The sequence below is a fragment of the Cryptomeria japonica genome, chromosome 3, assembly GCF_030272615.1.
Source record: "Cryptomeria japonica chromosome 3, Sugi_1.0, whole genome shotgun sequence".
NCBI classification, from domain to species: domain Eukaryota; kingdom Viridiplantae; phylum Streptophyta; class Pinopsida; order Cupressales; family Cupressaceae; genus Cryptomeria; species Cryptomeria japonica.
Window position 1 is genome coordinate 366,102,457 of NC_081407.1, and position 15,439 is coordinate 366,117,895.

Genomic DNA, 15,439 nt, shown 5'->3' on the forward strand with positions numbered 1-15,439 from the left:
TCTAGCCAGTAAAATTAACCAAGATACAAAATGCAATCAAGTATGCAAACCAACATTGAACCCATTCCTCAAGAAAGGGAAGACCCACAATCCCACTACCATTTTTTACTTATCATACTTGCATCAATTCCTGCTATTACCAGGTATCCATTAGCAAAGAAATTATATCACTATGTTAATGACTGACCGTCTAAGTTCAATTTGTTGTCAAATGGAGTCAATGTAACTAAAAGATTCGAGAACTAAGAACAATGAAGAATTCCAAGAATCTTGTCATAACAGCGCATTCTGATTGTTCAAATAACCCAAAATTTACAGTGGTCTTGAAGATACTAAAATCTGGGCATAAAGCCCTTGCTTGTCAAATTTTGTAGTGGGCAACAATAAAAGAAGAAATTCCTTCCAGGACTTGTTTTTTAGGTTTATACAACACAGATCACTCTCTAGAAATAACATGATCCGACACTACTCTTTGGTCATTCTTTTAACAGCAAAGAATCCATTTAGTATGTAATTAGAATTTATCATTTACTCTTGAAAATACTACTAGTTTTCAATTTACTATACATTTACCTATTAGAAAAAATAAACTGTCTTCTGAAATCAGATAAGTAAACTAATTTCAAAGCCTACTGATAGCATTTCTCTGCACAGTTCTAAAGAAGCAACTAGCAAATTTGGTTTTCTTGATCATTATTGAGTTAAAATAAAAAACATATTCAAAATTGATAAATACCTGTATTTTCTGAACTTGTATGAGAAATTAAACTTTTTCTAGAAGCTTTGTGGCATTCAAGATTCACAATCAATGAGAGAACATTTATTGCGAAACTTGTCTAGGACAAGCAAAGCAGTAAATTGCAGTGAGCTCTATAGAAAAGAAAAGTAAATTAGTAGACAGAAAACCTGAGAATCTCCACACATCGTGCAGCAGAGCTACTAATCGTAAGAATAGCAGGGCTTCCAGGTTTTACATTTCCTTCAATAAGGTTCCCTTCACAAAGGACCTCTTTCCACGAAGTCCCAAACATGCCCTTTACATGTTTACCAAGATTCTGAATACTGTGATCCATGTCATCTGATAGCTTAATTATACAGTTTCCTGCAATATTGCATCAACCAAGTAAACTATGAAAATAAAAATTAGCTGTTAATTCATGACTACATAAACAATTTTCAGTCTTGCATAACAATTTTGAGAAAAAAGCAGAAAAACACTCTAGAAGCCAAAACTAAAGTTCTCAAATTATAGAGAGATTTGGATAACCATTTGTAGTTGATAGAGGAAGCTTTTTGTTTCAAAAAATATATATTGTGAGAATGCTGTAAATATTTAACACAATAAACCCAAAAAATCTAAGGGGAGAATTCATAAAAGAAAATAAAAGAACCAATCCAGATACAGAATTGTCTAAATTCTGCCAAGTCTGTTAACATTTTTTATTATATATAGATAATTGTAGTAAAAAATGTTAGGGCTTAGGCATTGTCATTACGACCTTTTCTTGCATAGTGTTAGTGAAGAGTGACTTGAAGTCACATGTATTCATATCATAAATTTTGATTAGGTATAACAAATTCATCAGGTAATTTCTCTTGCCGCTTGAGTTATGTACCTTCCAGAAAAACATGTTTCACCTTTCATATTTATCATCAAATAATAATCCCTTTTCTTCTGTATGGGCTTGGATGTCAATATTGAATATTCCACTTTACCAACACAGATTCAAAATAGGGAAAAACATTTTTTTCCTGCAGTTACATATAAATACAACCACCAATAAAGGGGCTAAAGATTTGCAGAGTTGCTTGTAACAGTCAAATCAAAATATTTGCAGATGTACCACAACTCAAAGAAGATAAGAATCTTGAAACGGAGATTCTAAAATGAGATTTATATGCAAGAATTGTTTTTATAAATCATTAACATTAAATTAAAGGTATGTAGATGTGACCTATACATTCACGACATTCAACAATCTGATCAAAGTATTGACCCAGATTTGCAAGGATAAGAATTTTAAATTGAAAATACACAGACTGCGTTTTTTGGTATTATACAGAAAATTTTGTAATGTCCCCTTTTTTTGGTTCTCTTCCTTTGCAGTTTGCACAGGCTTTCTGGGTTTGTGTCAGCCTGATCAAAGGGATAATTTGATGTTACCTATTAGTTCAGATGGTTAGTGGAGTTATATGACACTTTCAGATGTTATTTTCAGCTTCTACTTTGGACTCCGAAGATTCTTGGAGGGAGTGTCTATTTTTAGTAGTGTTCCACGGGCGTTGGGGACGGGGGGACGGGGGGACCAAGGGCCTAAATTTGGGGATGGCGAGGGGACGGCGGGGGGACGGCGGCGGGGGGACGGCGGCGGGGTGGTGCTCATATATATACATATAGTACTTGAAAAACTAGTTTTAAAAGATGTATAACAGTATAAGAATTAGATTTCAAATGAAACTATAGGAAATACCAAGATTACTTAGATTAGTAATACTAATTGCTAAATGCTAAATAAAATTTGACAAATGAAATTGTCAAATTGGAGATTTCTCATTTCTATCATATGAATATCGAAAAAGGAAAACGAAAATACGAATATCTGATGCCATTGCAAAGTCTATAATAATAAAGATGATTACATAATTCATCATTACAATGAGTAGCCAAATACAAATACGTGTAGCAATAGCATTACAAAAGAGACTAGAGTCAAAGACAAAATGACAAAACTCAAAATGTAGCTAATGGAGGCCTCTAATCATCTGCGAACTCCTCCTCACTGGAACTGCTGGACTCTTGAAGATCAAGGTCCCTCAAGCTCACACCAACTAGCCCTGTATCTGAAGTGGTAGGATCATCCTCATCAATCTGTGAAGGCTCCTCTGGCTCTACATCCCATCGTGCCACTGGACTCTCCTTGTACATGAGTGTCTTGCGTGAGACGCAAAGCACTCTGTACAGCCACAAGCTTCTCTGCTCTCTTAGAGGTAAGTCTGTTCCTCTTAAGAGAGTGGATGAAGCTATATGTAGACCAGTTCCTCTCAGCAGCTGAAGAACTGGAAACCTGGGATAGCAGACGGATGGCTAGAGTGGTGGTCAAAGATTTCGGGCCATGACAAGTCCACCACAAAAGTGGGTCCTCCTATGCCATAGTGTCTATATCCATCTTTGCGGCATCTGAATAACCTCTAAGAGTGGCAAATCTTCCCCACTCAGTGCGCATTGTGCCGGCATCTCTGGAATCAAACATCTTCTCTATGCACCTAAAGAAACCCGCCTTCACCTCATCATCCTCAATCAGTGTCATTCTACCCGGTCTAGCCTTGTACCACTTAGGATTCAAGGCAAAGGCAGCCATATGCAAAGGAGTGTTCAACTTGTCCCATCTACTCTGAATGATAGGCCGGATTTGCTCATTGTAGAATGCTAGAGAGGGGTCCTTCACTCGCACAGCAGCCCTCATCTGGTCAAGCATAGAGTCAATGCACTCATACACCTCTCCAAGGTTAGGTGCATCTCCATCCCCATATCTGATCACCTGGAATACTGGAGAAATGATGGAGACAATGTATTTCGCATCAGTCCAAAACACATCACTCTTCACTATCTCCTTCACCCTTCTCCCCTGCTCTGTCTTGGCCTCAGCCCACCTATTCCACTCATTAGTCATAACCATGAGTTGCAATGCCTCTTGCAACTCAATCATTCTCTCCAAGAGAATGAAATAGGATGCATATCTAGTCTCAACTGGTTTCAAGAACTCCTTCGCGAAGGTCCTGAAGAGTGCATGTGAAGTGTGGTGGTTGCAGATAAACATCTGCACATCTCTCGCATCGGTGACCACTCCTCTAATCCAGTCAATCTTCCCCATGTCCTTGAGTGCATTGTTCATGGCATGCACACAACATGGGGTCCACCAAATGTGTCTATAGGCTGCCTCAACGAGTCTCCCTGCTGCTCTACACACATAGGTTGCATCTGTCACTACTTGGACCACATTTTGTGGCCCAACCTCCTCAATGGCCTCCCTGAGGACCTGAAACTGGAAATCAGCATCTTTACGATGCCCTGTACAATCAACTGCTCTAAGGAAGTATGGGCCCTCTGCACATGTGACCATGACGTTGATGAGTGGACGATGGCTAATGTTCGTCCACCCATCCATAACTATGCTGCACCCCGATGCCACCCAACATGCCTTCATCTTCTCCATCAAAATATTGATCTTGGAATAGCTTTTATCCAAGATCGAGGTCCTCATTTTTGTCTCCCCTGGTGGCACATAAGATGGTCCTCCCTTGGCCACCATATCCATCATCTTCCTATAATAAGGAGACCATGTAACATGAAATGGAATGCCATTGGCAAAGAAGAAATTGCCAATGGATTTATCTATCTCATCTCTCAGCTGCACATTAAACATATCAGCAATGGGGTTGCTCTGTGGTGTATGCAACCTACGTTTCCCAACCCTCATAGCAGTAGAAGTGGAAGTAGATGGAGATCCAAACATCATTCCTCCCGCCTGCGAAGCATGAGAAGTATGTGGCACTGGCACATTCTGGTTGTCGTGAAGTGATGCCCTAGCAGACAAAGTAGTAGGCATTGAAATATTTGTGTCATCTGGAACCCCCCAAAGCCTGTTAAACTCAATTCTGTACTGTATATTTTTGGGTTCCTCCAAAAACTTACAATGTTTCATGCCTTTTCCTCTCCAAAACAGAAAGTGTGCATTCACCTTGCTAATGCTACCGAACCATTCTCTATCACAAATATTGCACTTCCACTTCCTTGTTCCCCCACTTGAATGTGATGTAGTGCCTTGTACTGATATTCGTGAAGCAAACTGTTTTAGAGGAGACTTAGGATCAAAATGACCCCTAACATATGGTGCCAACAACTCTGAAGGGCAACCTGTACTAGCTGGTGCACTTGCCATAGAACTAGATTGAGCTCCAGGATCAGCCCCATGGTCACCCCCCTCATTTTCAGGTTCATATTCTGAATCATTCTCACTATGAGAATGGATTTCCATGTCATCTTCACTCATGCCTTGGGAGCTCATTGTGAAATTGACACTGCATTTCACAAAATAAAAATAAAAATAAAATCAGCCTTGTTTAACAATATATTTTTAAATTTTTTTCCTATTCATCTCAAAATGAGATTTGATGTTGAATCTTGAGGGCAAAATGATGCCCTCAAGATTCAACATCAAATCTCATTTTGAGTCTTAGATGAATAGGGAAAAAAAAACCAAAAATGACATAGAACAATGAAAATCAGAAAGTAAAACAAAAAAAAACAAGAAGAAGTTGAAAAACCCTACCTTGTGCTTGAAAAATCTGTCCAAAATGTAGAAGAATCTTCTTCTTCCTCTTCTTCTTGCTTCTTCTAGCTCCTATCACGCTTGCAATCACTTTTCTCACCCCTTCAATCAATCTTCTTCAAGTATTTCCTCCTCTTCAAGTTGCTGGAAAAAAAATCAGTTTTCCAAAATGAGAGTGAAATCCAAAGTAAACATGCTTTTGTGTTGTTTTGGGGGGTAGGGTGGGGCCCACGTCCAATTAGGGTTACCCCTTAACCCCCCCCCAAAAGGCACATGTTTTAAAAAAACTTTTAAAAGTGTCTTTTTTCGCATGGGAACACGGGAGACACCTGGGCGTCTCCCCGTCCCTCGAGAGACGCCTGGGTGTCTCTTGAGGGACGGGGAGACGCCCAAGCGTCTCCCATGGAGACGCCCAGACGTCTCCACGTCTCCCTGGGAGACGCGGGGACGTCTCCACGTCCCGGCGGCGTTTGGGTGGCGGTGGCAGGACGGCGAGGGACGTCGCGTCCCCATCCCCCCGTCCCCGAGACGTCTCTGACAGGGGGACGCGCCCAAAAAGGGGGGGACGCGTCCCCGTGGAACACTGATTTTTAGCAAGTCACCCTATCGGGTCTGTTTATCATCTTTCATCATTAAGATCACTCCTTAAAAATTAAGTATTTTGAGGGAGAGCATGGTGTAAATGTTGGCCTGAGTGATGGCCATACACATGCTGCAAAAGATCATCCTTTGGTCTGAGTGAATTTTAGGATTTTTGAGGTTTGTGACTTTTTAGTATCTCAAACGAGATACAAGGAACATGAGGGAATCCTTCTTTTTACAATTAAGAATCTGCCTTCTTGAGAAGGAGAAGGAAAAGTTAGTTTCCTTCCATATGAAGCAAGGATTTATCAGCAACAAATGGCCCCCGTTAGAAACTTGAAACTGGATAATGTGTGTCAATACAAGCAAAGATTAAGTAATAGAATACCAGTATGTCATTTCACTAGGGTCTGCTCATTAACTGAGACAACTGTTGAACTGGTGCTAAAGAAATGGAAGATACACAACAGTATATGACTCCAATTCTTCAGTATGGTTATGTTTTGGTGACCTTTAGGAAAGATAAAAATCAAGCCTTCAAGAATAACCTGGCACTGGACGAAATATGCTTATTAGCGAACCTTTGCCCAGCAGGCTTTCACCCTTTTGAGAAGGCACTGTCAACATGTGGCATACGTGATTCCACTCTTTTGCCATATAGGATGGTGCAGGAAACACTAACACCTTAAAATCTGAAGATAGACCTAAAGATCCAAAGTAACACCTCTTAGTGTCTCAAGGAATGCCCTTAATTTTATTAGCATTTCCATGGCACAAAGACTAAAGCTATTCATCCAACACACATCATATTTCTGAGTCATGGATGTCAATGTTGGTAGTTGGTACTAAGATGTGTTTAAGGAAATGTCACAAAGTCATGCATATTATACAAAATATAGTGTTCAAAAACCCAGCAAGAACTTGCCAAACTGGTCAAGATTTTTCAGCAGACAAGTTACTTGTCTAGAACTCATGAGTCAGGTCTGCAAAAAAAAACTAGTGAGTAAAAGAGGAGTTACCTGGCAAGTTTCTACCAAGACTCGTGGAGACTCAACAAAGCCAGCTGGGGAACTTGGCCGATGATAAAACCCTCAATTTCTTGTGAATTTTGTTTTCAGTAATTTAGATGTCAAAGGGGTGACTTGATTGTCAAGTGATTGGAAGGATTTACTGATGGTTAAAAGCGATAAAACTATGAAAAATAGCACGCACTTTGAAAGGTCCCTATGGCCTTGAAGGCCTTAATTTGGTCCCAGTGGCAAAGGGTCTGTCCTTGACATTACCCTATATTGCAAAAGGGAACATACCCATGGCACACCACACTCATGATCGATCTCAATTTATTCTTTTGGTTTGCCAATTCTAGGTAATGCTACTATGATCAAAATAGACTATTGTATTCTCTAAACTCATTATTTATGTTTATCATGCATTATTTAATTTTGTTTTACAAATTTATGAATTTTTCTAACATCCCGAGTTTTTTCTCAGTACTGAGTCCAAGCCAAAATTTAGGCTAGCTGAGTTCAAGTTTTTGAACTCTGAAACAAAATAACACTCTTCATGCACCCTCACAAAGGAGTACTGACATCAATCTGGATGCATAATATTTAGATGGTCTGTACATCTTGATATTGAGCTTTTTGTCAGTTTATCAACTTTAACCTAAAAACAAAAAAAAAATTACAGTTTTCATGTCTCCTCCAAATTGATTAGTATCCTCCCATTTAATATAGAATATCAAAAGGGAAGATCAGCAATAATAGAAAGATGTCATAATGTGCAAGCATAGCCTATCTGTAATCTTGAGAATAGGGCAAATTTTATTTCCAAGACTTGATCTGAAATACCCAGCAAAGAAAATGATACAAAGGCATGCTTAATATGGGCAATCTTGGATGGAACTAAGCAGAATTCAAACAAAAGATGGGTCATGAGATTTAGTAAATTACAGTAATCTCTTAGTTACAACGATGACATTTTGCACTATAATGCACGATACAAATTACAATCATCAACAAATACCAAGGAGTGAGGGGTGTATTGCTTAGATAAGACCCAAGAGAGATGCCCCTTCAATAATAATTTGACACTGGCCTTTTGTCCCACAAGAAAAACTCCAGAGATAACACCAGCATGAAAATATAATCTCTAGAATGGAGTTGCATGGATATGAATAAGGCATCCAATGCACATACGACAAATTTTGAAGACCCCTTTATTCAGATATGGCAGGAAAATACATTTACAAACACATGGTACTCTATATGTCAAATTTACTTTAAGGCTGATTGGTGAGGCTCAAATCTACTTTGAGCTCAGTTATAATGTCAAAACCATGTGATACAAAACCTAACAATATTTAATGTAAAGCAAAGTAAAAAGGTCCTTTTGTTTACACAAGTGGAGCTTCCATACACTAATTTAGTGTACTAGATAAGCTGTGAATTTAAAAATCATGCATTTACCTCAACGCATATATATTATTACTACATGAAAGTTTCAAATAAATATAAGTTCTAGATAACTTAAAAAATATATATATAAACAATATGACGAAAATTGGTTAAATCATAGCTTCAATTAACCTGTTGAAGGGGCTTTTAGGGCTAAACCTGTTAACTTTCTAAGGGCCATCTTGAGGTAGTCATCTTCCCCACCTGGCTTTGTCAAATTAAATTAATGTGGGAATGTTCCATTAATTATTGAGAGAGATTCTATGGTGATTTTTCATACCATCCATAATAGAGGATCTCCAGATTGGAAACTTGAAAATATTTTTTAATGTGCCATGCACTCGGAAGTATGTGGGCAATGCAAGTGAAGCATTTATGAATAAAGACTAGAGTTTCTCTCTTATTATTCCAAAACTAGAAATAAGTTTCGATTGGTGTTGCAACTCTCCAATTTGATCATGGATCCAAAAAATCCTCACACTGGGCAAGCATCAAATGTCTTTCTAGAAGCCCATCATAGACTTATGGCTAGGAAAGGTTCAAGACTAGCCTTCTATGGCTTCTTTGGCACCAATCAAAAGTATTCTAGGTAAGGATTCCTAGATGGGTTCTTCAAAATATAGGGTAAAAACTGAAGTCTCCTCCATGTTTGTTTCAAATTCACAGGACTTGCTAAGGATAAGGATTTGGTTAGAGTTTTAGCATTTTTATATCAAGAACTTTTGTGGTGTTCTAGACATGATCCAAAGAGAGGCCAAGGCTTTCAATGTAATGACAATAGCAGTGGTTGGCAAAGATCAAGGGATACCAAGTCTACCAATAAACACTCGTAACAAGATGTAGATAATAACACCAATTTCCTTTAAGATCCCTCTCCCTAGCCTTCATGCAAACATCCCCTCTTAAACCAGCACCTCCTATTCATATTTATTTTGATCATAATTTTGACAATAGTTTACTAAAAACTTGGAAATCAACCTCACTGAGATAACTTCTATTCATATTCTAATTGAGAAAGATGAATTTCTCTCTAGAACAATTTGAAATACAATCCTTCAATCCTCCTTCATTCTATTCATAATTATTCCATTAGCACCCCACTTGATTACTACCCTTATAGTGCTTGGTTTGATAGCAGTAGTATAGGTTTTTAAGGACTTACAACTCACGTTATTCACCAATATCCTTACAGAAGAAGTCTACTAAAAAAGTTTATCAATAATTCCTATTCAAAGAGAAGAGGCTATTTATTTGAATAAGAAAGAAAAAGAAATATTGGGCATGCTCAAGGTCGATAAATCCTTTTAAAAAACCTTCCTTCAAGGAAATCTTCTTGTGCCATTTCTGGCAAAGATACTTGGTCCAACTATGCATCTTCTCTTTACGATATTTCAAATCAAGTGTTTATTTCAGTGGGCAACAAGTTGCAGAGCAAGTGTTTCTTCACAGACTGTATGGTATTGCAAGATAACTTTAAACTCAAAACAAGTAAAGCAGCTCATAGAGAATCCAAGAACAAAATTTCTTCATTGTAGTCCAACTTTCTTAGCAACGCATATTGTTGATCTCTTAAACAAGTTTGTTTCTCGTGGATTCCCACTTGCTTGGATATCTCATATCGTTTGTCTTATTTTTAAATCAAGAAATCAACAAGAGCCAAATAAGCATAGAACCATCAAGGTTGGGCAAACCTTGAGTAAATTATTTCCTATAGTGATAGATGATTTGATTTGTAAATTGCAAATTTAAACTTCAAGCAAAAGGACTAGCAAGATCTAGAAACAATTCTTAAACAATCGATCACATGTTGACTCTTAGAGTTGTAATTGAAGAAGCATGAGCTCATAAGCATAAGGTTTATTGTAATTTTGTTGATTTTTTTAATACATCTGACATTAGACAACTAGATAGCTTATCTAGTGGCTTCAAGACTTATGAAGTCCAAAATATTTGGTTCTTCTTGTCATGAAACTATATGGGAGGGTGGTTAGCTAGGTTCAAACTCCTAATAGGTTTATTGAGGATATTAATAGTACCATTGATGTTAAACAAGGTTTTCTACTTTCTGCTATTTCATTTGGTCTCTATATAGATATATTGGAGGAGATTGCTACAAATTCAGGGAAAATAGTTGATGGTGGTATTCTTTATGATATAACAATCGCAACTTTATTATTTGCAGATGTCATTACTCTCATGCCACATAATGCTACAGTTTTACAACATCTTGATACTCTTCATTTGGCAATATACATCCACTAGAAGTAAACTTGAATAAAACTAAGGTTGTGATTGTCAACAAAACTAGGAAGATGCACATGTAATTAATCTCATTTACAAAGGTGGTTGAAGTGGTTTCTTGTTATATTCACTTTGGTGTACCTTGCATGGGACCTCCCTATAATATGTTTCATACTGCAAAAGAAAGATTATAAAAGGGTTATGTTGCACTTAATACATTCAAGAGACAATGTCTCCAACTCCAAGGTCAAGATGCTAAAATGTTGCACATCTTCCAAACTTGTACATAGAGCACATGATTTTGTTGGTGGTTCAATTTGTCACTTCCGTGACAACACAAAACATAACAATTGATGAGGAAATCTTCTCTTTAAATTCGTAAGAGAAGCTCCTTGATTTAATCTACTCTAAAATATAAAACAAAAGCAAGCCTACTAATATATACACTACATAATTTATTTTGGGGGTTTCACATAAAGATAAAATAAATAAGCAAGCTTGACTTATTTGTTTTGATCTTAGGCTAGAGCACAAGGCTTTGAAGAACTCCTATGCTCACCAAAATGAATTTTCTCATTTCATGACAGCTAAACATTAACAAAAATATTATCCAAGGATTAAGACAGATATCTGTGGATTTGTATCAGTAATTGATTTGATCTTAAAGAAAACATAACACATGGAAATAGCAATTTTAAGCCCAAGATATCGGTTAGCTACCTGTAGACCCAAGGTCTCGATCTGGTTTGACCTGGGTTCTAGATCTGGTCCCCTTGTAGGTTCAGGCAGGGTCCTGCCCACAGCCTGTGAGTCCATCCTAGACAAAATCAAGCGAACCCAAGGAGAATTTGGGGGGTTTTTGCATCAAGCAAGCGAATTTTGCCATTTTCTAATGTTTTTTTTGTTCTTTTTAGTCTAAAAAGTGCAACTCACCCCCCAAGCTAGTTGTTCCTACGCATTTAAAGTTGTTCATTTGTTGTCAAGGAGATCATATGTAATGTCCCCTTTTTAGCTCGTTCTTGTCTTGATGATTGAGCCTATTATTTTGCCCCTCGTAGGCTAAAGCAGATGGTTAGAGGGTCCTGGTGGGCAATGGCAGAGTGTTCTCTTCTTCGGAACTCAGTTTGGTTCAGAATTGGCCTTTGTATGACTCAGTTTCACACACTTACTATTTATAGTAAGTCAGTGGTTGATCGAGAGGGACCCTTACTATTTTTAGTAAGGTAGATGGATGTGTAGTGGATGCAGTGGTCGACTCCTTGGTTCAGACGGAATCGAGAAATAATGAGTATTTATGCAGTTATATTATTTTAATTATTAATAAAGTAATACTTTATTAATAATTAATCATTAAAGGCATGTTATAAAGTTAAAAAGTCACTTTCTATTCAATGGAGCCATGACCCTTCATTTAAGTGACTTAAAGTGCAATTAATGGATTATATTTTGGAGGCTAAAATATTAAAGTATTTTATAAAGTTAATGTGCACACAAGTTATATTATTTTAAATGGTATTAAAGTGCATTTATTATTCATGAATATGAGAGCCCAAGTTTGAAGACTTATTATAGAGTTTTATTAAAAACCTAAAAGTGGATTTGAAAAGCAAATTAAATGTCATTAAGAGGTCGACCTCCTTTGAGAAGTTATAAAAGGCATCAAAAGGAATTCATTTTCATTATGTTTTGAAGATTGTAAACTTGTGTTTTGGAGTTCTAGCTTGGAGAAGGAGCCAACTAGGGTTTTTGCCATTGTTGAGCATTGGAGAACGAATACTCTTCAGTGTTGAGCAATTTAGAGGCTGTGAGATATCAGCTGAGATTATTGCCAGGGTGTGGGCTTCATTCAAGAGTCCAATTTGTGCCTAAAGTGAAAGATTTTATCAAGGGTTTGAGGAGCAATAAAGGTTAATCAACTGCAGACCGGAAGATTCATTATTGCAGCCATTATAAATCAGATTAAAGCTTCATTTCCAGATTTTATTGTTGCTGCAGCCTGTAGAATTCATCACAAGGTTTAGGCGTGTCCTTCAACAAACCTAAATGCCTATGAAAATGTGCCTCTTTGTTCATCTTGGTAGATGCCACTGTTGTTTGTAACTAGGTCAATATATGGGTTTGGATTGCCTTAAGGCAACATCCGAACCCATTTAGGACTGGGCCCTATCCTAAAGGGTAACGTGCCCCCAAGATTAAGCCCAACCCTATGCTTGCACGCCATCCTAAATACCCCACGCCACAATAACTATATTGACGCCAAAAGGAAGGAGGCCGACTTGAATCAATAAAGGCTAAGACACATATAAATAAAGATATCTTGCAAAGACAATTCATTCAAGTATTCAGCGAATCAGCTCTGCATGAAAAAGTGTGAATTTACACAAGGTGCGTGCGAACTTGTCCAAGAGGACATAGGCAATTTTTGGTGCAGATTTGAAGAGCTTAGAAGTGCAGATCTGTCATACAAAAGGGATCAGATCTGACAAGGAAGCTAAGTATTGTACTTGTGATATTAAGGGAGAATATATAATCTGACCTGTGGGTCTTTAATGCTGGGTTTTTCCTCCTTGGAGGTTTTCCCAGGGTATTTGTGTTTGTCTTTTGTTTACTTCCTTCATTTCTAAGTTTACTGAATTATGATTTACTAAAATGTTACCAATCTGATTAACAAACTAGGGCATAATTAAAGGACATAAATCTGATTACTGATCTAGGGCACAAAAATTACATGGTATCAGAGCTAAGGTGTCACAAACTTCTGATTTTAGTAAATCATTTGTTGCATATAGCTGCTGTTGTTTTCAGATTAAAATGTCAGGTTTGAGGGTTGAAGATAGACTTGATGGAGCCCTTGATTTTGCTGCTTGGAAAGTCCGTATTCTATTGATCCTTGAAGAGAATGATCTGCTGAAATTCGTAGAAGAAGAAAGGCTGTCTCCTTCAGAAGATGCTGAAGAGCTGAAACAGTTCAAGAAAGACTCCCTCAAGGCTAGGAAGATCATAATTGAATCCGTCAAGAATCATCTTGTCACTGTCATATCAAAGTTTGCATCTGCCAGGGAAATGATCAAACACTTGGAAGGGATGTATGAAGTCAACAACCTCAGCAGGGCTCTTGCTCTAAGACAGCAGCTTCTTCACATGAAAATGAAAGAAGAAGACTCAATCATAGCCTAATTCATGAAGATCAATGAACTAAAAGACAAGCTAAGTACTCTTGATTGCCAAATCTCGGATAAAGATCTTGTTATGATTGCATTAAATGGTGTACCTGATGAATGGGAACCATTCATTCGTAGCATTGGTGGAAGAGCCAATCGTCCCAACTTTGAGCGTCTTCAATCTGGTTGCATCGAAGAGGAATCTCGAATTGACGTAAGAGGAAAACTCGAACTCTCACAAAGATAATCATGTTCTCTTAGCTAAATCTAGGAAAGGTGGACATTGGAAGAAAGAAAAGAGAAGCAAAGATTTTAGATCCTCCTCCTATTATCCAAGGAAGAAGTCAAGAGATTCCTCTCACATTCGTTGCTTCACATGTGATAAGTATGGTCACTATGTCAGAGATTGTTAGAATGATCCAAAGGAAAGGGAAGTCAATTTAAATGAAGTTGTCGAACAAAGTGAGGATTATCTTCTTATCTCTGCTCTATCCAGCAATGTTCCTACGGACAGTAATACGTGGATACTTGACAGTGGTGCCTCCAGACACATCTCAGGTTTTCGTGAACATCTCTCAGATCTGATTGAAAAGGATACCAACCTTCATGTGGTAATTGGTGATGATGCTCGATACTCGGTAAAAGGTTTTGGTACTACCTATTTAAAACTAGATTCTGGTATTTCCTTACAACTCTGTGATATTCTCTTTGTACCTGGTATTAAAAGAAATCTTATTTCCATTTCTGCCTTAGAAGATAAGGGTTTGCAAATAGCATTTTCTGAAGGGAAAGTACTCGCTTGGTCTAAGAAATCTAATTTCAAAACTACTCGTGTCATTGGAAATAGATGTGATAGTTTATATAAGCTTGCAGCTAATCCAATTCAAGTTTTCATTCATGAGGCCCCTGAATCATGCGAGCTATGGCATAGAAGACTTGGACATCTACACTTTCAAGCTCTTCCCACTCTCAATAAAATGGTTAAAGGTATGCCTAAACTTAGTTTATCTCATGATGATGCTTGTAAAGGTTGTGCAATGGGTAAGAATGTAAAGAATCCTTTTCATAAAAGCGATAGTAGGGCTAAAGAAAAGTTAGAACTTATTCATTCGGATTTATGTGGTCCTATGTCTGTAGCATCTCCTAGCGGTTTCCTATATTATGTTATCTTCATAGATGATTTCTCTAGGAAAACATAGATCTACTTTCTTAAATCTAAAGAGTCTGAAGAAGTCCTAAACAGATTTAAAGAATTCAAAGCCTTAGTTGAAAATACTACAGGAAATCGAATTAAATGTTTAAGGTCTGACAATGGAGGTGAATACACCTCAGGTAGTTTCTATGACTTTTTGTCTTAAAGCAGGAATTAAGAGGGAGTTCTGTGTTCCCTACAATCCTCAGCAAAATGGGGTTGATGAAAGAAAGAACAAGACCATTGTTGAAGCTGCAAGAGCCATGATCCATGATCAAGACCTGCAACCTTTTCTATGGGCGGAAGCATCCAAAACAGCAGTTTATATTCAGAATAGATGTCCTCATTGTGCCCTAAAGGATGTGACTCCTAAAGAAGCCTTTACAGGAATCAAACCTGACATCAGCTACCTAAGGATATTCGAGAGCCCGATGTATGTTCATGTGCCTAAAGAAAAACGAACCAAGTTGGATCCAT

At 37.6% G+C, this 15,439-nt stretch overlaps 1 protein-coding gene across 1 annotated transcript in view; it reads right to left on the reverse strand.

Moving 5' to 3' along the window:
- Positions 1-15,439, reverse strand: part of LOC131080032 (uncharacterized) — a 117,828-nt gene that overhangs the window by 86,777 nt on the left and 15,612 nt on the right. Inside the window, exon 2 of the mRNA XM_058018128.2 lies at positions 907-1,102. Within this exon, the coding sequence (XP_057874111.2) occupies positions 907-1,102 (196 nt within the window). The remainder of the gene's footprint in view (positions 1-906; positions 1,103-15,439) is intronic.